Source organism: Vigna unguiculata, chromosome 10 (genome assembly GCF_004118075.2).
Source record: "Vigna unguiculata cultivar IT97K-499-35 chromosome 10, ASM411807v1, whole genome shotgun sequence".
NCBI lineage: Eukaryota > Viridiplantae > Streptophyta > Magnoliopsida > Fabales > Fabaceae > Vigna > Vigna unguiculata.
In genome coordinates, this window is record NC_040288.1 from 67697 (window position 1) to 93738 (window position 26042).

A 26042-nucleotide genomic window follows, 5' to 3' on the forward strand; every position below is an offset into this window, starting at 1 on the left:
TATCTCCATGTCCTATATATATTCTTGTTTTTCTAATGAAATATTATATTGAAATAATCAAATACGGCAAAATATATACCTAAAAAAGGTTTGCGTAAAAATGTATGTATTAGTTCATATAATCATACTCGTAAAATACAAAAGGGAATTATTCATGTTCAAGCTAGTTTCAATAATACTATTGTGATTATTACAGATGTACGAGGTTGGGTGATTTCTTGTTCCTCTACTAGTACTTGTGGATTCAAGGGTATACGAAGGGAAACACCTTTTGCCGCTCAAACTATAACAGGAAATGTTATTCGAATAATATCGGATCAAGGCATGCAACAAGCAGAAATCATGATAAATGGGCCCGACCTCGGAAGAGATGTTGCATTAAGAGTTATTCGTAGAATTAGTATACTATTAATACGAGATGTAACTCCTATGCCACATAATGGATGTAGATGACTTGGCTTATGAACCAAAACATTTGCAGCAACCATTTGGAGACATTATGAGTGCATTGCAACCAACAACAGTTAATAACATCGACTTTCAAAATTTCACCAATCTTGACACCTAGAGCCAAGCTACAAAAACACCAAACTTGGCTAAGTTCAAAACCAACCAACATGACTTTGTTTCCGAACCAAACCTTTTGCATCAACCATTTGGGCATATTATGAGTGTGTTCCAACCAACAACATTCAAAAACCATGACTTTCAAAATTTCACCAATCTTGGTGCCGAGAGCCAAGATAGACTAGGCAAACCACCAGACTTGGCTAAGTTCAAAACAACCAAGATGATTTGGTTTATGAACTAAAACTTTTACGACAACCATTTACGACATTATGAGTGCATTCAAACACAAAACACTAAAAACCATGACTTTCAAAATTTCACAAATATTGGCACTAAGAGCCAAGATAGTTTAGGCAAACCACCAAACTTAAATAAATTCAAAACTAACCAAGATGACTTAGTTTATGAACCAAAACTTTTGCAGCAACCATTTGGCGACATTATGAGTGCATTCAAACACACAACACTAAACAGCCATGACTTTCAAAATTTCACAAATCTTGACACTAAGAGTCAAACTAGCCAAACCACCAAACATGACTATGTTCAAAACCTTCCAGGATGTCTTGGTTTATGAACCAAAACATTTGCAACAACCATTTGGGGACATTTAGAATGCATTCCAACCCGTATCACTCAAAAACCATGACTATCAAAATTTCACCAATCTTCGCATTATGAGCCAAGCTAGCCAAAACACAAAACTTGACTAAGTTCAAAACTAACCAAGATGACTTAGTTTATGAACCAAAAATTTTGCGGCAACCATTTGGGGACATTATGAGTCCATTCCCACCAACAACACTCAAAAACCATTACCTTCAAAATTTAACCACCCTGTGTGAGTCCAAATTCATTGAACCTACATTCATCTCTTCACCTATCCAAAAATGTCACTAAAGCTGAAAAAAATAAAATATTATAGTTTTGCTCTATCCAAGGTTAAAACTCACCACCATCAAGGTCCAAACCAACACTCCAAACCAATTAGACTATCACATTTATCTTGTCAAATATACACACAATAAACATCACAAACATGCATAAGACGCATATATAGCATTAATTAAAATCAATTAAATAAAAAAACACACCAATTGCACACATGACCTCCTAAACCCAAATGAGAGCTCCAAAGAAGTGAGTTACACGTTTCCTTGTCCATATCATGACTCATCAATTTCATATACTTACTTTCCTGCTCCAATTTCCATTCTTTAATTCTTATTTATTTATTTATTTTTCTCGGGTCTTACACAATCCAACCCACAACACTCAAAAATCATGATTTTCAAAATTTCACCAATCTTGGCACCGATAGCGAAGCTAGCCAAACCATCAAATTTGGCTGAGTTCAAAACCAGCCAATATGACTTGGTTTGTGAACCAAAATTTTTGCAGCAACCATTTGGGGACATTTAGAGTGCATTCAACCAAAAAGCCTAAAAAATCATGACCTTCAAAATTTCATCAATCTTAGCACCAAGAGCCAAGGTAGCCAAACCACCAAACTTGGCTAAGTTTAAAACCCTCTTGGTTTATGAACCAAAACTTTTGCAACAACCATTTCGGGACATCTCATGTGCATTCCAACCCACAATACTAAAAAAATCATGACTTTCAAAATTTCACCAATCTTGGCACTAAGAGCCAAGCTAGCCAAACCGCCAAACTTGGCTATGTTTGAAACCAACCAAGATGACTTGGTTTGTGAATCAAAACTTTTGTAGCAACCATTTAGGGACATTTGGAGTGCATCCAACCAAAAAGCCTGAAAGACCATGACTTTCAAAATTTCATCAATTTTGGCACCAAGAGCCAAACTGGCCAAACCATTAAACTTGGCTAAGTTCAAAACCTTCTAAGATGACTTGGTTTATGAACCAAAACTTTTATAATAACTATTTCGAGACATTTCGTGTGTGTTCCAATCCATAACACTCAAAAATCATGATTTTCAAAATTTTACCAATCTTAACCCCAAGAGTTAAGTTAACCCAAACAAACTCTCAAACTTGACTAAATTAAAACACACACAAAAATGACTTGATTTATAAACCAAAACTTTTGTAGCAACCAATTTGAAGTGCATTCCGACCCATAACACTGAAAAAGCATTTAGTAATTAGAGCAAATGATAGTAGAAAAAAAGAAAGATGTACTCATAAAGAAAATAATATAATAAAGTTTTGCATTAAGGAATCTGTGATATATTGCAATGGTTTCAACTAAGCTTGATAAAAGCATTTATATTTACCATGTCAACGAACAGTAAGAGATGACTTTATCATACATTTGGCTCCTAAATTAATTTATCAATACTTACAGTGTCTTTTCATTCTCTGTAGAGACCCATCAATGTCTGAGAGGCGTATACATACAGAATAATAGCTTAGAAATTTTATTTTGTCTCGTAAGGCCAATTCTTTTATTATTTGTTTTTGGAAAATTCCATTGACTATGCCTACAACATAAAATAAATAAAGATTTTTACATGAATAAACAAACTTATTGGTATTTATCGTTAGATTAAAACAGAGACGGTAAATCCATCTAAAAACTTTAACGCACACGCGCGCACACACATAGTCTATGGAAGCTCATTGATATTTTTTTCTTTTGTCTTGGCACATAAAACTAAATATATATATATATATAATATTTTTTTTATAAAATTGAAAATATGATTAAAAAGAAACTTCACCGAAAGAAAGTGATTAATTATAAACAAATGGATATTTTAAAATTAACATTACAAAACCAAAATAAATAAAATTTCTTTTTCAAGAAGAAAAAAACTGATATTATGATATTTTGTTTATAAAAAAAATAATAGCAGTCCTTCTCCAAGAACTTTACCTGCATCAAAGGGGTGAAACATTATGTGTGGGTCATTTATACTGATAGAGGACAAAAAGGACTAAAGAATTTTGTATAAATCTTGAAAGAGCAGTGTATAAATAATCTAATAGAGCTCCTTCTCCTTCACTTCACTTCACTTCACTGCAGTCACCTTTCCTCTGTGTTTGTTTCCCATTCTCAAAGACACTTCACAAGCTTGTTTCGGTTTTTAAATTTCACGTTCTCTTTTTCTTATCAATCATGGCCAGACCCCAACAACGCTATCGTGGAGTCCGCCAAAGGCACTGGGGTTCTTGGGTCTCTGAAATTCGCCACCCTTTATTGTAATTCACTTCCCCTTCCTAACAACTCAGTGATCACATCACACCATATCATAGCTTCACTTTTATTCTTTATTAAAGAGTATCATGTTTCCAACGTAACTCACGCTTTTGAACTCTTTTCTCTTTTACGTGTGTTATAGCAATTTACTACTGCATTACTAAGTAATTGATATAACTATTGCACACGGTTATTTCTTTTTTGGACCACAGGAAAACTAGAATTTGGCTTGGAACCTTTGAAACGGCTGAAGATGCAGCAAGAGCATATGATGAAGCAGCTAGACTCATGTGTGGACCAAAAGCGCGCACCAATTTCCCATACAACCCCAATGAACCACACTCTTCCTCATCCAAGCTTCTCTCTGCCACTTTAACGGCTAAGTTACACAAGTGTCACATGGCCTCGCTTTCACTTCAAATGGCAAAGCAAAAATCACCACAAAACAAAGAGCCTCACCCCTCAGAAGGGTCCAATCCATTTGCCTCTGCCAATGTCATTGTTGGATCAAGCGCTGAAACTGGTTTTAGATGGACAGAGAATAGACACGATGAGTTAATGTGGCTCCATGGGAATTGGGTTGGCGTGGCAGGCCAAGTTGAAGTTTCCCATCAGCAATTTCAACCCGTTCTTGAAGATGATCACATAGAGCAGATGATTCAAGAGTTGCTTGATTATGGATCAATTGAGCTTTGTTCTGTTTGCTCAACCTAGACTCTTAAGTATTATTGCATTCAAGGTTTTAAAAAACATTCTGCGACGACATGTGACCGTATCAATCGCATTTACTCATAATTTTCAACAATATCAATGAATGTAATGAGACCGCAACTGCTTTTTAAAACCTTGAAGGCATTCTTCCTTGGCTAATGCAATTATCTCTTTTGGGGTGCTATAATATAAGTCAACAATAAAAACATTCTTCATAATTTGGAGAAAACACATAAAAAGGTCAAAGATATCTTTTAAATATAGTAATTCTAGATAATACATAATGAAATAATTAAAATTTCTATTTCATTTTTAAACTTAACCCTATAATTCATTCCTCTTAATTTTTTAACAAACAGTTTGTTACAAAAATAAATTCATATTTAGTTGTAACTCAAACAATTTCATTGAATTCCTCCAAAACATAATACAAATTATATAAACGAGTTTAACCACAGGACGAAATCAGCTTATAAATCTAGAAAGGACCAAGCATTTATATAATTTCTTTTTTTGGATAAAATTACAAAGATAAAATTATACATTCGATATTTTTGTTTTCTTTAATTAATAAGAAAAAATACTTATATGTACATCAATAACTTTTTTATTGGTAGCTTTTATCAAATAAAAATAGTCCCAAATTATCTTAGCCACTAGAAAAACAACAAGATCTTAAACAAAGAAGAGTTTTAGCAACTAAAATATAACAAGATTTTAAATATTTCGTACATTTTTTATTTCCTTCTATAGTAAATATTTCATATTTTTGAAATATCAAATATTTATATTAATGCATTTCAAATGGTAGAAAACATTCTAGGATTAAATTATTAATTATAATTATTATCAATGTTAGTTTATAATAATAAGCACATTAGGTTGAACGATGTTGGATGGTGCACGCCTTCTGTTCACTAAACAGCCATGTCGTTAAATCATATAAATAAAGAAAGTGAATAAAAATATTGAAAACAATATACATTACGCAATGACAAAGATCACAACAGTGATTAGAGATGACTATATAGACCTTTTATTTATGATAATAAAATATCCATTTTTTTAATTATATTTCAATTTATAAAATAAAGATAATATAACTTTTTTAAGAGATATATATTAATATCTTAAGTATTTTTAATTTATTCTTCATTTAAATATAAGTAGTCCCACCCGCATGAAAATAGTCATCAGTTGGACATATATGATTAGAGTTCGTACTCCGAATATATACAGATAAAACTCGTAAAGGATAGAAAATGGAAAATGTAAATGGATATTCGTGGGTAATGGATATCAGTATTTTTTATATCCTATCTGTTAACAAGGTGAGTACAATAAAAATAGAAAACATGATATAATTAAAATATTGACACATTGATTTTGAATGAATTATTTTTTATCAATTAGTTTTAAAAAATATCATTTCTTTGTAAACGGTCATTCAACACTATTTAAATTGGTTATTTAAACTTTGTTTAAAATTTATAAATGTTATCTACTATATTTTATTTGAAATTATAGTTAAAATATATGGTTAAATATTTTATTTTTTTGTTTGTAAATATTTGCAGATATAAATATTAAAAAGAATATGTTGGTACATGCATAAATGATGATACCTATATAAATATGAAGACAAATACAAAACAAATACGACACAAATATTTATCCAACAAATAAAATATGAAAAGTTACTATGTGTATCTTAATATAATTAATTTCTACCAAATGCTTAGCATGCTTCACAACACAACTCATAATTATTATCTTAGTATTCTTCCATAAAAAAAAAAAAACATTTTTTACTTCGTCATATTAGTTTATTAGTCATTATGTGTAAAAGTTATAACCTTTGAGAAGAAGTGATCTTTAAATTAAATTCAATCATATAAGATTGACCTGTAAAATGTAAATGTTTGCATCCATTATATATATATATATATATATATATATATATATATATATATATATATATATATATATATATATATATATATATATATATATATATATATATATATATATATATATATATATATAGTGCAAGTACCTATGTTTGGTGCCAGTGCCGGGGCACTTTTTGTTTGTCTTATATCGTTAAGCTAATTTATTTATTCGAACTTTTTTTAGTAATTAGAGTAAATAATAATAGAAACAAAAAATTGTACTCATAAATAAAATAATATAATAAAGTTTCTCATTAGGTAATCTGTGATTGGTTTCAACTATGCTTGGTAAAATCATTTATTTACCATGGTGTCAACGAATAGTATTTACATGCATTTAGCTCATAAATTAATTTATCAATCTTTACGGTGTCTTTTCATTCTATGTAGAGACCTATACATGCAGAATAATATCTTAGAAATTATTTTGTTTTGTGAGGCCAATTCTTTTATTACTTGTTTTTGGGAAATTCACTATGCCTGCAAAATAAAATAAATAAAGATTTTTACATTATAAACAAAATTATTGTTATTTATCATTAGATTAAAACAGACGCGGTAAATCCATCTGAAATCTTTATATATATATATATATATATTCGTCTTAGCACATGAAAATCATTATAAAATTGGATGCATGCAATGGAAAACATAGTTTATGGAAGCTCATTGATATGTTTTTTGTTTGGTGTGGGATCATTGTAGTTATATGGTACATTTTTTGGAGTGTCCAAAAGGTCGAATATATAATTTTATTTAAATCTATTTAATTAATGAGATCAATTTGATGATTTTATTGAATTTTAACTACGATGATATTATGAGTGTTCTCATACTTTTCATTTAATAATAAATTATCAAGTATGATCATTTTGTACAGTTTTTTAAAAGAATTTAGAGTTCTTTATAATTGTTTGAAAATCCAGACATTTTTATTTTGAAAATATAGAATTAAATATGTTTTTAATCTTTTAACTTTCATATACAATTTAATTTTGTCTCTATTGAATCAATTTCATTCTCAACTTTACTAATAAATGAATGTCATCCTCGTGATCAAACAATATTACAAGTCTGTAGATGTGGCAAACAATGTTACCACGTATGTTTCCATGTTTTTTTCATTGAAAATTTACCTTTAATTTAAAAGACAACTTAAGTGGGACTGGTGATTTTATGGAGTAAAAGAAGGTAGAAAAGAGAGATAAATGGCACAATCCAACATAGTTAAAAGTCTATTTTGAAGCTAAAAGAGATTTAAAGAGTTTGTCTAACAAAAAAGTTCTTTAGCTATGGTAAGGAAGTATAATCAAAACCAAATGAATAATCAAACCCTTTCAAACAACTCTACTTGTTTACTTATTTTAACCAAGGATTTAAATTGCAATCATGATCTTGTTAGGATTTGTGGTATTGTGGGAAATTGAATATAAATGTGTCCACACAGTCGCAATTGTCATTGCAAAGACTCCAAAAGCATTGATAATGCAGACGATTCAAGATTTTGGTTATGTACCTACCCAGCCCAATAGATATACTAAGTGGTGTGGGCCAACAAGACCCATTAAACCTCACAAACCCAAAATATTTAGAAGATATTCGAAAGATATCATGAGATACATCTATTGGAGCAAATATTCATATTAACGGTAATTATGGTCAATCTCGGTAGTTTGATTACGTCATAATATTTTTTTACACCAAATATTTACATAATATTTGATATATCAGGTAAGGTGTCACATTATTATTATTAGTATCATATATGTGATGTAAGTCATTATTTTATTGATATTATATGATACTACATTACTAGTTTTATCACATGGACTATAGGGTCCAGAAACCGTATAAATACATCTAGTATTTCAGAAAATACACACACTATCATACTCATTCTCTTTCACTCTAAAGATCAAATCTTTCTTAGTGACTTAAGCATCGAAGAGTGTGTTGCAGGTGAATCTTCCCATGTGCTTCAACCTTCAGAAGCATTTAATCAAGGTTTATCAAAGCCATCAAGATCTTGCCATATGTCCAAAGACTTGCCTCGAGTCCACGGTAAGAACAGGTTGCATAACATATCTTGAAGAAGAAGAATCAAGTTACTCCAAAAGTAACTCTAAAAGAGTTACACCTCATCCTTATCTTATATTTTCTCTTAATCTAAAGGTTAAAGATGAGTTACTTTTTAATTCATTAAATTATGAGAAAATAAAGACCAATGTGTTACGATCATATGAAGACACCAAATTACTAGGCAAAGTGGTAGACCTGAAGCTCACCAACAACAACAATGTTCTCTCCCTAACTTTGATTGCTAGTGGTAGGGGTTCCTTTTGGACAAATGGCGAATGGGGAAGTAAATAGGGGAAAAACCTAAGAGGAAAATGGAGAAACATACAAATGCAATGGATGGGGAAACAAGGTTAGTAAAAAACTTGATTATCATCTAAGTGAGGGAGGTCACGGAGAGAGTGAGATCTACGATTGGTGGATTTGGGCTAAGGAAGATGATGGAGGGAATGTTGACAACGAAGGTGCTCTGGAGTGACTAGGTTTCTAGAGTCTATAATATGCACCCATTTTGAGAAATAAAATTCCAAGCGGGAGAATAAAAAAGAGAGAGGGAATTAAATTTCATCAATCCAAAAAATAAGAGCGAATTGATTTAAAGTAAATTCGCAAAAAAAAAAGGTCTAGAAAAAGAAAAGGGAAAATGAAATCAAAACATTGATATTCATTAAAAGAATGACAATTACATATGCCACATTTTACATGTAAAGTATGGCAGTTCAAAATATGATAGTTAAAATCGTCATACTTTACACGAAAAATGTGGCAGCCTATGAAACCTAGACACGAACATGGATACGAACACGAATAAGGACACGACATGAACACGAATACAAGGATACGACTAAACTAAAAATATATAGGACACGGACACGTCGATATATACACACACATACACACACACACACACATACACACATACACATACATATATATATATATATATATATATATATATATATATAATAACTATATTTAAATAATATATAAATATATAAAATACATAAATTGATATGTAAATAATTATATTGAAAATAATTGTTATTTTTATTAGATTAATAATACATTAAATGGACAAAAAAATTTAAATAAACGTTGAATTATGATTCTCTTGAATTCTGATTCTCTGATTGGTGAATAGCATATATGTGGGATTAGTGCATAATCATAATATTAAATAATATAATAAATTATTAATCTAATAAAAAATTTAGAAACTTTCAACTTCTCTTTGTCTTCTTCTCACCTAAAGGACCTAGAAAATTAATTTATTAAAAGACATCAGAAGCTTCAATTTCTCTTTGTCTTATTCATGACTCAAACGACTTAGACAGAAAAACCAATAGCACCAAGTGTCACCTCTTCACCATCTCTGTCCAGTTAGGTCATCGTCGGCAACAACGATCGTTACCGGAGGCTTCACCGGTGCCTTCACAGTTTTTTTTTCTTTCAATACTCAGATCAAAACCACTGCGACTCCATACATGGTGTTAGCTTCAACATCTTCATGGGTCAGGTCGTGTCTTCTCTGGCGTGTCCCCTAGTAGGGTCGTGTCTAGCCCAATAAAACACGTCTGACGCGGTGTCACATGCGCATCATACACGTGTTCGTATCCGGTACGAGAGTCTGAAACGGAAGCACCATTTTTATGGCGTGTCAGAGTTTCCTAGGTGGCAGCTCTCCAACTATCATATTATGTTGAAAAAATTGGCAATTTTAAATAATTGTCGTATTAAAACCACCACAATTTACATGATTTTTTGTAATAAGACCAGTTTTTCTCAGAAAGTTTAGATGATTCAGCTTTGTGAGTGAAAGAGAGTAGTGGCCTTTGTGCCTTATTCTTCCTCAAATTCAAGGCCTTTATTCTTGGACATATGAGATCTAGTGCGACCTTGAGTGAAGAGGATTTCCCAAATATATAGGTATTTTGCAAGACACCTTCCTATAAGTTTTATTACATTTGGTGAGGCAGGGTATTTAGGGTCGTTGTAATGATAGTTCTTCTTAAACCAAGTTCAATGCATGGAGTTGTTATAGCATAGTACGTTCAAAGGAAGAGTAAGACCCCTATATTCTGGTGGACTGTAGGGGATCAGGTTAGTGATCATTGGGGCAACATTATCTTGTTCAACAGAGTTGCTTAGACCAACTTCATCATCATTTCTCCTGCTAATGCACCTTCACCTGTCCAACTGTTGTTTTCCTAGGTGAATCGCATTTTGTGCAAGGTTAAGCACAAAATATAGTTTGTTGTTCCAGTTGTTTCAAGTAGTTCACCGTCTAAATCAACACCAAAGTGTTCTAAAAATATATAGAACGGGAGAATTGTTGCAGCTTCAATGTCCAGCTGAAGAAGAGGACTAGATTTAGATTTAAAAACACTATAAGGTTACCTTTGACATTTCAATGTTTGATAAGGTGTAGGATGAAATTTAAAAATGAAATCCCTTTATAATAGTTATAGAAGATAAAAATTTGTTTACGAGACCGATTGCTTTCCTTCCCAAAAACTATTAGATCTTGAGTTTACTTTTTCTAAACATGTTTAAGGTGTTTTCTTCCTGCACCACTATTTTTACGAATTACATTCTCATATTAAGACATAAAAATACTAACACACCCTTCCCAGAAAATAAAATAAAATAAAACTAGTATATTTCAGAAAGTTTGTTTCAGAAAAATTGTTTGAAAAAGTTTATTCTAAAATAATATTACATATATTCCAGTAAACTCATTTAAGAAATTTTGTTCTGAAAAAAATTATTCTAAAATATATTTCAAGTTAAAAAAAATAGCTTGCTCTGGAATTTTTTATTTCAAAATTTCTGTTCAGAGAATCCCTTTCTAAATGTCGGAAAACTTGTTAACTTGTTTCAAAATATTTCCTGAATTGATTATCCTAAATCACTTTTGCAAAAATATAAAATGGTCATTTTGAAAAAAAAAAGGTGCAACTAAAAATGATAAGGGTACAGGAAGTAAACGTCCAATATTTACTAGGATTTTATAATTCCATTTTAGAACGCATTTTGGGCCTTTTTCTTTTGCCATTTCTCCCTCCCTCCTGTTCAACTTAATATAGCTCAAAGAGAAGACCTTGCATCAATGTGTTTTATACTGAATGCTAACAATTCGAACCACCACTTGGTGTCTCTCTAGGTTATAACACCACCATACCTTAATATGAATTAATACTTAAAAGTGATCCAATCAATGTCTAGCTGATAAAACTAGTCGGTCATCTCAACAAGGGTATTTCTGTCTGCAAATCATTTCTCTAACTCTACGAGCAGTAAGGAATAATGTTTGGTGCAAGTAGTTGCCAGCTGAAGTACGATGCAATTGGCTAAAATACAGTGCTAGATACAAGCACAGTATCATTGTAGAATCATCATAGAAAAAGTGCTAACTTTAAATAGTGTATTCCATTTCCCTTTGTACAAACAAAATAAAAGGCTTTAAAAAGTTGTTCCCAAGTTATAAAAATGGCCTACTTTTCTTCTACACTGTACTTCTGCAGGAGTTTTTACTTGTGCAGATTGGACAGCACTTGATGCTGTGGCATTCAATGCATGCTTTGTATTACGAGAAATTCTAGGATATCCTCAGAAATTTAAGGGCTTTCTTCTATACTGAAAAACTCTTCCTTAATTTGCCCAAACTCATTTAACATTGGTCCAAAAAACACATGTACCAAACCCTTATATTTCTAAAGATATCCTACCAACCCCCTCTTGTAATAACGAGTAGTCTGTGATCTGCACACCAGGAACAAAAATGTTTCCATGTGATGTCACTCTTACGCATGAAACAAGTTGTATAGACAGTAGAGATATTAATCAATGAGTTCTGGTCGGGGAAAAATAAATTATAAGACATTTCTTGTCGCAGGGATTACATTAAGTAAATAATGAAAGTTACACAGCATGAACCAAATTTCATAACACGAGAAGAAGGAAACGAAACCTAACCTGGAGGTTACTAGTGGCGAATTTGACGCTAATTAGTCCCCAATAACGTTTACACAATCATTTCTTTTTTGAGGAAACAATGACCTAAAATGTTCCATACGATTAACATATGAAGTTTCCCAAGAACGAGATTCAGCACTGCAGTATCTCGACCACTGCAAGGCAGTGGGAGGTAATGCAGACTCGGCCTTCAAAGCAACCTGTATGTGTTAGTCAAATAAAACAAAGTCAGCAACTTAAATTAAATTAAAGATTTAATTTCAAACCAAATTAATCAAATCATACCTGTACAAAGTGACAATCATGCACCAACCCAATAGCAATAAGTCGGTGCCTTGACTCAGATAGTGGTGGTCGTCCTCTAAGAGGGAAAAATGTCATGGACTCCCTCAAGGATAAAGCAACTAGAACCACATTGTATCTTGAGGCAATTACATAACCCATATCTGGTATGGTCATCCACTTTTTAGTAGATGTCTCCTTGTCAACATACAAAGATTGCCTCAGTTCAGCCACTCGATCATTGCTACCAAAGAGTTTGGTGTAAATATCTTGCCACTGTTGAAGCTCTCTAATCAAATCCTGACGAACTAAAGCCCATGATTCCTCACCCATACCAAGTTGAGCTGCAACAGCACGATAACCACAATTTGAATCTGCTTTCACATCGATAATTTCTTCAATAAATGGATGGATCTGAATCGGAAATTGGTCCATCATTGACAGAACTCTTCTTCGTTTAGAATCATGGACTAGTTGATGAGATGAAGGGCAAGATGAAGTGCCACTATGGGTAGGACGCATTGCGTCAACATGCTCCCGTTGTGAAATATCAGAATGAATTGATCTGTCTCTTTTTGACCCTGTCGCACCCTTTATTCTTACCACTGTGGGAGTTGGACACTTTGAAGTTGTATCAGGAAATGCTAGTTCATGCAATTTAGCCTTTAGAATTAATTTCCCAGCACAATCAAGTTCCTGAAATCTCTTGAGCAAAGCATCCAATTCAGGTTGCAACGATAACTCAAACTCCTCATCATTTATTCCTCGGTCAATAAAGTTTAACTTCTTCCAGTGAACGTGAATTGCCTCCAAGGGAATAGGATGACCCGTTGTATTGTACTTAGCAAGTTCACATGCACAAGGAAGACAATGTGTAGTTCTAACTATGCAACAACATTTAGAACTATCAGTACCAACATCCCTAACTCGGTCATACTCGTCAGCTATATGACTCAATGCACTCCTTGATACAAGTCCTTGCAGTTTGATGTATAATGGAGTATTATGCATATGATCCACTACATTTATGCTTTTCTCAAATGACGACTTAATCTCTGTGTGTTGCAAAGTAATCATGTCATTCATAGCATCCCAATAACTACACATATCTTCCTTGCTATCTTGAAGCAAATTCTTTAACTTACAATTTGTTTCCTCAACCCTGACAATTAAAACATAATAATATTAACATAGTTATAAATCAATAATTAGTATACTTTTAATGTATTTTTCATGATGAATTACTAAAATATAATTTTAGGCACATACCTATTCGTCGTTGTGTTACCCAAATGCATCACCTGATTTGTCCAGGAAGTGACAAACTTTTCCTTGTATGGAATCAGCCACATATTTTTCACATATTCACTAAAATTAGAAAAACCTGAGCAAACTTTTTCAAATAATGCCAGACGCTGCATATACTCCCTTTCATTAGAAGAATTCACAACAAAATCCCATGCATTCATCACCAAGTCCTGTTTCTCCTTTGGATGGATTATCGAGATGCATTTGGACTTCACGTTCTTGTTGATATGAAACCGACATAACAAATTAGAAGAGCTCGGAAAGACAACTTGCACTGCATTCATCAAAGAAATGTCTCTGTTAGTCACAATCACCTGAGGTATGTCTTCATCTTTAACAATCAATCCTCTTAACTTCTGTAGTGCCCAAGTGAAGTTGTCAGCTAGCTCAGACTCCACAAAAGCAAAAGCCACAGAGAACGTTAACTCAGTTGAAGTAACACCAACAATCTCAAGCAGTGGCAATGGATACCTAGTGGTTGTATAAATACTATCAATTATCAAGACAGTGTTGAAAGCACCCAGAAGTTTAATGGCATCTGGATGTGTCCAGAATATATCTCTGATAACATTGGAATCATCCACCTTTCTATACCAGTACACATACCGCTCACGTTCCAATAATTTCAGTAGGTATTGCATTTCTAAACCTTTTTGAGAGGATCGATAAGCATGTCGAGCATTGTAAATCTGCTTGATGGTAGTTACATTATCCATATTATAATCTTTCAATGTCAACAGTATATCTTTTGGCTTCATCATGTTCTTTGTCATATCATCAACCAAAGACTTCTCTTCAGCACTCAACCGGCCTGCATATGGATGACCCACCAATGTTTCCTCCAATTCATGATTGTGACAACCACACATTACCTTAATAGTCCATCCTTCAGCCTTTTTCAAAGCTTTTCCCCTTAGCCTGAAGGGACACTCACATTTTCTAGTATTATTTACCTTTTGGGATAATGCATTCTTGTATAGTCCTCTATACTTTCCACTTCTATCGCAACCCAAAATTACAAATGTCTTCCTTTGATTACGTCTTGTATTTCTTGTAGATTTTGTAGATGTCTCTGATCTCAAAATAATAAGGACAAATCCATTCTCTTTTGCAACATCTCGAGCCCAATTTAACATTGCATCTCGAGAAGGAAAAACCTGCAGATAGAAATAATTTAACAAGGCAATAACTTAACAAAAATAATTTATTGATCAGTTACCTCTGTAGTGTTAAATGCATCACTACAATCAACAGACTTATTTGTTGCCTCAACAATTTGCTTATTCACCTCGTTAGACATCTTAGCAACACGGTCTTCTTCCTCTGGCCACAAATAAAAATAAAATTAAAATGATAAAGCTGAAACATCTTAAAAAGTTACAGCAAAGTTGTCAAAAAATTTATATTAGAAAGTATTAACATAAAAAGAACAAGAAGATTTATGGTCTATTTAGAAACTAGCCCAGCCCATGCAGCTCATTATAAAAAAAAGGCCAATTTAGCATGCATACAAAACCATGAAAAGGGGAAGAGAGAAAGAATTTGATTCCACCTATACTAAAAAGAATAAGCAGATGACACTTAAACCAAACAAATTAATTTGTCCTAAAATAGAACTTGATTGAGATAGAAATTGTCTTGAGAAAGCAATGTCCTCTATGTAAAACTGATATATTTGTATCTATAAAGAAGTTTTAAAATGTGGAATTGAACTAGGAAGCACAAAAGTCGTAACAAGATTCCTATGATTAATAATGCAATTGTAAAATATATGGAATCTGCCTGCATGCCAAATTTAACAAGATTGGAAATATCAGTTAAGAAATGTACCAACCAACAGAGGAAGAAACACAACTGGTTGAGAGAGAATGACAAGACAATTGAAAAGAGGGGACAAAGGAACATCACAACATATCAGAGACAGATAACATTTAAGAAAGAAAGCTTAGTTTATGTAAATATCAATAAGACAATTACATCCACAGCATTATATTTACTAACAAATTGTGCTGTCAAAAAGGAAGTCAAACCAGAATGTCAAAATTTACCGCTACTTAATGTGAGACGATGACAGTTTACACATTTAAACATAAATATAATAAGACAACAACTATACATTCACAAAATATAACAACTCGGTTTCCCTATCCCCAATCTTACACATAGAAAAACTAAATAAGTCAACATAAAGGAATTCAACAGTGACACTTCAACACACATCATGCAGAGAAACCTTTAAACTTAAGCAATTCATAGTCTGTGGAGTCCACCTCCAATACAGAAACTATGTTAGGCAATCTATTTAAGAAGCAATTTTGATTTGCTCCAAAAAGGTTTCCGCCATCATTACTATAGAATCTATAGACAGGAAATATTGTGTTTGGTACCTAATCCCAACTAAAATAATCACATTTCTCAGCATTTAAATATATTCTAGCCAGAACCATGAACTCACATTCCTAAGCCATGATCAAAATTAATCAGTTAGGAAGAGCTTATTTAAAGCCTATTTGAGCTAATCTTCAATTCTGTAAGTATAGGGAAAAACTTAAGAAAATAGCTTATGATATGTCCATAAGTTGTTCTAAACTTATTAAATAAGCTTTCTGGGATAATTAAGAAAAACAGCTTCTATCTTACGTGAAAATATTTCAAACTGATTTCTTCGATTATACAAAAAAGTAAAAAACTAAAATCCAAGTGCTTATTATGACTAGCTCATATTTAATAAGTGCTTAATTAAGTTATTTATCCAAGTCTGCCTTTAGTAACAGACATAACTATTCCGCTTTATATAGTACAACCTATGATCAGAAAACAATAATCATACTAACAAACAAGGTTATCAAACTCGCGGGTTGACTCGTACACCCGTACGAGTTTGCGAGTCATCGCATATAAACTCGTTTTTTTTCAAACTCGGAGTAAACTCGTTGACTCGTACAAGACTCACGAGTTCGAGAGCGAGTCACCGAGTTCGAAGAACGGGACGAAATGACACAAAAACATGTTGTTGGCTTTCAGATTTTAAGCCAAAACCAAAACCCCAATGCCCCAAATCAAAAATCCAAGCGAAAACAGAGATAGAAGCCCAACTCAAAAACCCTAATCGAAGAAGAAGAGAAGTTCGAACTTGAAAACGTTGACCTATTTCGACATCTCAACCCCAGTCATTCACGTCGCAGCTCCGATCGTCTCGCATGACAGCTCTGATCGCCTCGCGTGGCAGCTCCGTCAGGTCGCTGGTTCAATGATGTTGTTCCCTTCTTCTCGTTTCCCTTTTTTGAAGTAATGATAGGGGTGTCAAAACGGATCAGCCCAGCCCGTTTTGGCCCAGCCCGTTTTTGGCCCGCTTTGTATGGGCCGGGCCGGACTGGCCCGACATGGTGAAACCGGTTGCATTTCTGGGCCCAGCCCGCGAGCTGGCAGGCTGGCCCACCAGCTTTTTTTCATATGTTTAATTTGTGGCCCAAAATCAGATTTTAATTTTTTTCATTTCAAATTTAGTTGACTGAATATTGTCCCAATGTTATATTACCAAAAGAAATTCTCCTTCAATGAAGAATACAACAACAATAGAAGCATTAATTATGGTCCATGTGTTTGGCAACATGTGCTGCAGAAGACTAGCAGCAGAGTTTTATTTTATACGGAGAGCACACATAATGGGTTATAAAAAGCTATGTACATGGACTATATGCAAAATCTATACATTACATTCTACAAGAATAAAAGCTTTCCCGTCTATTAGATTAGGTTCCCTATCTTTCTAAATGTCCTCCTTCCAAGTTCAACGGACATCATCAATATGATTGTTGCTTTAAACCCCTGAATGTCTAGCAATGGAACAACCAAAAATTTCATTTACATTACTCAGTATTAATACAATAGAAAAAATATTCTCGGATAAGAGGGAGAGAAAAAAGTGCAGTGGCCGAGGATAGCATATCCTCCACAGAAAATTAACTAACATGCAGTCTACTCACTAAGTAATGATATTAAGGAGGGTCACCATACATACTCTTATTCTTATATATGCATAGAGGGTTTTTTCATATTTGAATCATGATCAATTGGTCATCAAGGTGCAACTTTACTGCTGCACTAGGATAAATTCTCCATAGAAAAGAAAATACCCAATGAACAAACTGAAACAACATCAGTTGTGTAAAGCTCGCCAATGCCTCACATTCTTTCTATTTAGTTCTTTACTTGTTCTGAAGTAGCTGAAGCTGAAGAGAATGTTATTTCGAAGGTAAATGTTGGAACCGTTAGCTAGACAAAATGACATTCTTAGACACTAAATTTAAACCCCAGCATTTCAGTCTGATGGGAATCACAAAATGGGTCGTGGTGGTCGGAAATCACAAAATCAGAAATTTAGGGTTACGAAAATCAGGAATTTAGGTTACAAATCAGGAGAAAGGGAACCAGAACGCAAATTACGAACAAACCTGTCTTCGCGGTGGTCGTGGCGGTCGGAATCGTCCGCCAATCAAAGTTCGATGGTGGATGTCACGGTGGAGGAGAAGCGGGTATGGCCAGCGGCGACGTGGTGGCCAGCGTGTTTCTTGGTGGCCAGCGGCGACATGGGTGGAGGAGAAGCGAGTATGTGTATGGCACAGAGAAGAGAGTCGAGAAGAAGAGTCGCAATGAGGTGTCTGGGGTCTGGGTGCAGTGTGTGGAGGGAGGGATATTAAAAAAATTGTGCACGTCTTCTTTGTTTTAGTAAGTAATACGGGCCGCGGGCTGGCCCGTGACGGGCCAGCGGGCTTGACGGGCCGAACTGTCTCGGGTTGGCGGGTTGAATTTCTTGTCCCAACCCGTGCTTTTTTTATCGGGCTAGCGGGTCGGTCCATCGGATCCGGCCCATTTTGTCATTTCTAAGTAATGACATACGTATTTCCATTTGGGTTTTTTAATTACATATATAATATATTATATATCTTTCTTTGTTTTTTTATTTCATTTTTTTTCTCTGACTTTTGTTGTTGCTCTGTTATATATATATATATATATATATATATATATATATATATATATATATATATATATATATATATATATATATATATATTTGTTTTTTTATTTTATTTATGGTTTTCTAAAATTAAATTATTTGATTTTTAATTGATTGAGAATGGTTTATAATGTTTGGAAGTGGGACTAGCACTACTTCAAATTCTTGTGATCCTAATGAAGAAGATGATGATGTTGGAGATGATATAAGTAGAGGATTGGGGTCAAAAAGTTGAAGTTATTTATGTTTTTTGATTCATATTAACTTATGTGTTTGCTGTAATTTGAACTTATATAACAATCATGTATGTTGAACTAAGTTATTTTACAATTATTGAACTATTGTTTACTATTTGCATTAATTGTGGTGATTAAATTCTGAATTGGTATGGTACTATATACAAATTTTCATATGAAGTAGGGGTTGAGTAGACTCTTACGAGTCTACGAGTCGAGTCTACGAAGCTCTCACGAGTCTACGTAGACTTCCGAGTTTGATAACCTTGCTAACAAAGCTACAACAAGGAAACATCGGTAAATGATTGATCACAAGTTCACAACTAATTTCTATTAGAGATCGTATATATGTGAAATTAAGAGTGTTTTTTACAACTATATTTCCTTCCTGTAAGACTTAAATATAGCAAAAGACATCAGGCATACTAGATTGAGTTGAAATAAGTTCTTTCTCGCTCCCTTCCTCTTCCTTTTCTTTCTTTTCAATAGTTATCGAGAAAAAAAGAGATTAAGATGTCCAGGTCAACGTGTGGTCTATTCTGTTAATTCGTACTTGTATGACTTTACAGTGTATACTTAATTTTTTACTCAATCTGTTTTTCAATTAAGTGGCAAAAAATGGTTATGGCAGGCTAAGGCCGAAACAACATGTATTGATAGCGGTGCCATGTACTACTGGCCAGATATCATCACCAGTTAACAGTAATTAACTAAAGCTAGTGATATTAATTACATATACTGGATCAGAGGGACAGCTAGAAAATATTGAGATCTTATTTAGGGGCTGTCTTCATAAAAATGAAAGAGAGGGGGAGTAGTCTTTGGTTCCGAAAGGACCTCTTAAAGGACAAAACAGAAAAGCCATTGTTAGTGAACAACCCACCTGGAGTTGTTGCCCTGCTTTTGTTATGTCACCTTAAGTGATTCAGCTTTCCCTCCCCAACATTTCACCCTCTATACTCCTACAGGTAATATAATTTTTTGTTCCAGCTAGTTAGATTGTAGCTTCATATATTCCATTGTGATACCAACCCCAGGTTGTGTGGCATCTTAATTATGAAATCCCTCTCTTTTCATTCTCTGTTTCAGCAGAACCCCATTTTAGGGTTAGTTTGCTTCCATCATTATTTTAATGTTAAGTTCAATTAAACATGTTTTGGATCATTCACTCTTTCCCTTTTGTTTCTCTCTCCGGTACTTACAACCAACGCATCACCTCTAACCTCGCAACAAAAATTCATAAACAAAGCCCCAAAACAAGGCCACAAGTGTCCTATCCCAACACCAAATTATGTCATTGACATGCATATATATACCCTCTTTTTATACCCTAAAAACTCACATATTCACATATATATAGGAAGAACCTAAACCAATAAACGCACAATAAAGGTGCAATTACAATACCAAATCATATTACTGTAAATCTCAGAACCCAAACCAATACCAATTCCAAAAACAAAAGTGCACGAAAATAAACAAATTTCTTACAATTTTATAATGTACGATTTTTAAAATCTCACCTTTAGGACAATCACAACACTGTCTTTGACCTTCACAGGAGAAGCATTAGCGCCACCACTGCTCGACCTCCTCACCAGCGGGTTTAAGCTTCTCAAATTTCTAGTTGAAGATTCGTCCTTCACATTCCGCAACTCGGATTTGGGAGTTTTCCTAAGGTTTGAGACAGTAATCACAAATTCCACTCGATTTACTCGAGAAATGGGAAAGAAAGACGGAGAAAGAGGGGAACAAATTTTAAGGCTTCAGTATGAGAAAGTGGGAAAGTGTGTTTATGGCAAAATTGATTTTAGGGTTTCGTTTTGTATGAGTAAGGGTGGATTCGAGGATAACATATTGCTTGAATTTTGTTAATATTTTATGATAACAACATATATTAAAATTATAATAATAAAATAAAAATAAACAGATTAAATAATTTTACTATAAATATTTTATGTTTATTTAATTTTTTAACATAAAAAGTTATTTTAGTTTAAAAAAATATTTATTTTGAAAAATGTTAAAATAAAAGATATGCTTAAATTAAAAAAAATCAAATAATTATTTTAATTTAAAGAAATTATTATTTATTAAAGAATAAATATAAAAAACAAATGGTGAAAATAATAATATAGATTTCCAATATTGATATAACTAAATTTTTATGATTAATCAACAAATTTATTTATATTATTGTGCATGTGTGTTATTTTTTAATGATAACAATAAATTTATTATTATAATAACAAAATAAATTAAATAATTTTATTTAAAACTTTGTTTTATGTATATGATTTTTTTTATTATAAATTGTTATTTTAGTTTAAAAGAATAGTTGAATTTTAAAGAAAAATAGTTAAATCGAAATGATAATTCAATTATAAAAAATTAGCCACTTAAAGAAAGAAATGATAAAATAATATTTTGATTTAAAAAATTACTTATAAAATTGGAAACAAATTGTTAAGAAAAACAAAATCCTCTCTATATAAAAAATAATATAATACTCTATATAATATAGATATTAATATTATTAATTTTTTTATTGATAAGATATAAATTTATTTATATTTTATTATTAATATAATTATTATTGTTGACAAAATGAGAAGATTCGTGTCGTAAAATTTTGATGACAACTACTGCAACTTTAAGCAAATATTGAAAAATTATTTTGTTATTGTTTAAAATCTTGTTTTTTGTAATTAGTATTTAGAAGTTAGTTTAGAAATTAACATGACAATAATTTGTATTTAATTACTCTAGGAAGATTTTTTGTTTTTCACAAAAACGCGTTGTGATTATCACTTATGATAATTGATTGTTATAAGTATTTTTCAATTTTTAGATAATAGCTATCGAATAATTGATTATGCATGAAACAATGTTTTCAAAAATTGTTCTAGAATAATCGATTATTTTAAGTGATAATCAATTATCTCTAGCAGTTGTAACTTGTCTTTTCAAATTCTTAACCTAGTTTTTTAAAATCTATTTATAGAGTACTAAACCAATTTTGGAAAAAAACGTTTTTTGTGAATCAGAAGTTTAGTGTTGTATTTGCAAAGAAATTGCCTAAGATTTGAAGAAGGGTTTTGAAAAACCTAGTGTGGTAGAACGATAATTTTCATCAAGTGGGTTCTTTGGGGATTGAGTCTTACTATTTTTTCTAGGAAAATAACTAGACATAGGGTCTTTTTATTCGAACCAATATAAATACTTTATGTCAATCTTCTCTTTTCATACTCTCTTTATTAATTTATACTAATTGATTCAGTTGACCCCTCTCGATTTTTGTCTTATGCGAACATCCTGCTACACGATTCTAAATTTTGGTATCAAAGCTTGTTTTGATAGTTTTTCAAAAATTTCAAAAATGTTTAAACAAAATCAACCTTTTGCAAAGGGCTCATCTATTAATAGACATTCACTTTTTGCTAGTGAAAATTATCCATTTTGGAAATTTAGGATACAAATCTTTTTGGAATTTGTTGATAGGGACATTTAGGATGTTGTTGTAAATGGTTCATTTATTCCTGTTGTAAATGTTAATGTTGTTTAGGAAGCTAAACTATTTGCTTAGTGGATTGCGAATGAAAGCAAAAGAGCCCAAAATGATGTAAAGGCAAGGAATATAATTTTGTCTATTTTAACCATTGATGAGTTTTATAGGATATCCGTCTACACTAGTGCAAGAGAAATGTAGGAGATTCAAAGAGTAACTCATGAAGGAACATATGACATAAAACATGCTTGGAATAACTCGTTGATTCAAGAATACAAGATGTTCCATATGCAACAAGGGGGAAATACTAACGGTGTGCAGAAGTAGTTCACGCACATCATTAGTCATCTCATTGGCCTAGGTAAAACTTTTGATACATATGAATTAAATATAAGAATTCTTAAATTAAATCTTTGAACAAGACTTGGCATCCAAAGGTGACAACCATTATGGCACAAAACCTTGCAACCATGTCCATGGAAGCTCTCTTCAACAAGTAAAGGGAGCACGAGTTTGAACTTGGTAGATTAAATAAAGAAAATGACCAAAGAAGAAAGAAAAGCATTGCCTTCAAGACTGAGATTGTCAAAGGCAACAAAGAAGATGAAGACTCTAACGATGATGAAAACTTAGCCTCATGATAAAGAAATTCACAAAGTTCATGAAGGCCAAAGGTAAAGGTCAGTTTAAGAGCAATAAAAAGGAGAATCAAGGATCTTCCCCAAACTTTAAGTATTATGGATGTGGAGAAACCAGACATGTCAAAGCAGATTTTCCAAATTCAAAAAGAAGTGAAAAAAAGAATAGTAAAAAATCATTCAAGAAAAAGGCCTACATCGCACGGGAGGGATAATGCTTCAAGCTTATCCAACTCTAGTGGTTCTGATGAGGAAGCTAATCTATGTTTGATGGTTGACCATGACTTTTTTGACAACGAGGTAAGTTAATAGTAATGATTATGATTCTCTATATGATGCATTTCAACTACTTCATAAATCTAGTAAATTAGATGTTACTCATAAAAAATTAAAATCTAATTTTAAAGATTTACATAAATTTGAAAAATCTCTTGAAGTTATATGTTTGATATTAATATTCTTGCAAATACTGATTGTGCATGCAAAAGTTACATATTTGATATTAATATTCTTGAGAAACTTCTTGAAGATGCAACAAGTGATAAAAGATTTGAAAAACCAACTTTTAACAAAAAGGGTTTAAATAAAAACAAGTATTCTTCTAATAACAAAAATAATAAAATAACTTGAAGGGTATGGGTAGAAAAAGAAAAAACTTATTCTAAGAATTCAATTATTGCTACTTGCTTTTATTCCATGAAAAAGGGTCATATTGCAAATAAGTGCAACATTAAACATTTTGATGTTCCAAATGGAAAGTATGCTTGGGTGCTTGTTGTTAAATATTTTCTTGTATCTCTAACCCCGAGGACCCAAACAAGTTGTTGTGGGACCTAAAGAGCTTGTTTTCCTTAGTTTGTATATGTCTTCAAAGTCCAGAAAAGCAACGTGGTACCTTGACAATGGTTGTTCAAGACACATGCTTGGAAATAAGAAGAAATTTGTGAATTTGAAGAGAAAGGAACAAGGCTTTGTAACATATGAAGATAGCAACAAGGGCAAAATCCTTGAAATTGGTGATATTGGTGGAGTAGATACTTTAGAGATTGAGGACATGCTACTCATTGACGGATTAAAGCACAATCTACTAAGCATTAGTCAACTCTGCGATAAAGGACTCAAAGTGATTTTTTAGAGTGACCATTGCACCATTCACCACAAGGACTCGAAGGAAATTGCTCTAAAATGTATAAAACACGATAACATTTATTTAACTAATCTTGGTCATGCATCAACTAGGAATATAACATGTTTAGTTGTTAAAGAAGAAAATTCTTGGTTGCGGCATAAACAAGATGCTCATATTCACATGCAACATTTAAATAAATTGATTTATAAGGATTTAGTAATCGGATTGCCAAAATTGAATTTTGAAAAAGATAAACTTTGTGTTGCTTGTCAAAAGGGTAAAAAAGTGAAATATTTTTTTCATTTTAAAAATGTTATTTATACTTCTAAACCTTTGAAACTTTTGCACGTGGATTTGTTTGGTACTTCTAGGATAAAAAGCTTTGGTGGAAACTTTTATTCTCATGTAATGGTTGATGATTACTCAAGATTTACCTAAATTTTCTTTCTTACATTGAAAAGTGAAGCATTCAAAGCCTTTAAGAAGTTTGCAAAACTGGTTCAAAATGAAAAGGATTTGAAAATCTAAGTTTTGAGAAGTGATCATGAATGCAAATTTCAAATTAAATATTTCATAAAGTTTTGTAAAGAAAATGACATTTCATATAACTTTTCTTACCTAAAACTTCTCAACAAAATGAAGTTGTAAAAATGAAAAATAGATCTTTAGAGGAAGTTGTTAGAATTATGTTAAATGAATTAAATGTTTCTAGATATTCTTGGCTAATGCTATGAATATTGTTGGTTATGTTTTGCTAATAATGCTATAAGTATTGTTAGTTATGTTTCGCAACTAAGATGCCAGATAACTTAAGGTAGGTTTAACAATATAATATTTGAAGCTACAATCTAACCAGCTGGAATAAAAATAAAAAAATGATACTGTCTGTAGGAGTATAGAGGGTGAAATGTGGGGGAGGTATGGCCATATTTGAAAAAGTTATTCCTTTTCTTCATATCATTATTTAACTATGTATGACTTTTTTATATACAAATTCTTATCATTTTATTTTTTAAACTAGAATGATTATTTATTATAAAATATTATTTATAAAAATAAATAAAAAATATCTACAATAAAAATATAAAAATGATTTATATTCATTTTATAATGAATTTTATGAAATTCTTTTAATTTAGTAATACTTTTAATTTAATGATTATGCTAATACTAGTTTTTTTTTCTTATCTTTAGAAAAAGTGAAAATGACGTAGGCATATGTTATTATAGAAATCTAAACTCTAACTCTATGGATAAATTAGTTTTTTTTTTCTTATCTTTAGAAAAAGTGAAAATAACAGAGGCATATGTTATTATACAAATCTAAACTCTAATTCTTTGGATAAATTAGTTTTGTTATTATAAAAATCTAAACTCTAATTCTTTGAATAAATTAGTTTTAAGAAAATAATAATTTAGTAGGGATTGAAAAGAGGAAAAAATGGTGTTAAATA

General features: G+C 32.1%; 2 protein-coding genes across 4 annotated transcripts; one reads left to right on the top strand and one right to left on the bottom strand.

Annotated features, from left to right (window-relative positions):
- Positions 1-3593: 3593 nt before the first annotated feature.
- On the top strand, positions 3594-4506 carry LOC114165757 (ethylene-responsive transcription factor ERF003-like). Its single transcript, XM_028050328.1, has 2 exons — positions 3594-3755; positions 3966-4506. Exons 1-2 carry the CDS (start codon positions 3673-3675, stop codon positions 4465-4467), a joined length of 585 nt encoding a protein of 194 aa, XP_027906129.1. The 5' UTR covers positions 3594-3672; the 3' UTR covers positions 4468-4506.
- A 5594-nt stretch (positions 4507-10100) lies between these two features.
- On the bottom strand, positions 10101-21142 carry LOC114166352 (PKS-NRPS hybrid synthetase CHGG_01239-like). 3 transcript variants are annotated; one of them, XM_028051068.1, is made up of 6 exons: positions 20837-21142; positions 15277-15380; positions 14019-15214; positions 12753-13911; positions 12468-12667; positions 10101-10119 (listed from the first exon to the last, which is right to left on the bottom strand). In XM_028051068.1, exons 2-5 carry the CDS (start codon positions 15355-15357, stop codon positions 12500-12502), a joined length of 2604 nt encoding a protein of 867 aa, XP_027906869.1. In that variant the 5' UTR covers positions 15358-15380; positions 20837-21142; the 3' UTR covers positions 10101-10119; positions 12468-12499. The 3 variants fall into 3 exon arrangements, with proteins under 3 accessions (XP_027906869.1, XP_027906871.1, XP_027906868.1); XM_028051070.1 differs by lacking the exon at positions 10101-10119 and adding an exon at positions 11816-12254 and having other exon boundaries at positions 15346-15380; XM_028051067.1 differs by lacking the exon at positions 10101-10119 and adding an exon at positions 11816-12254.
- Between the last annotated feature and the right edge of the window lie 4900 nt (positions 21143-26042).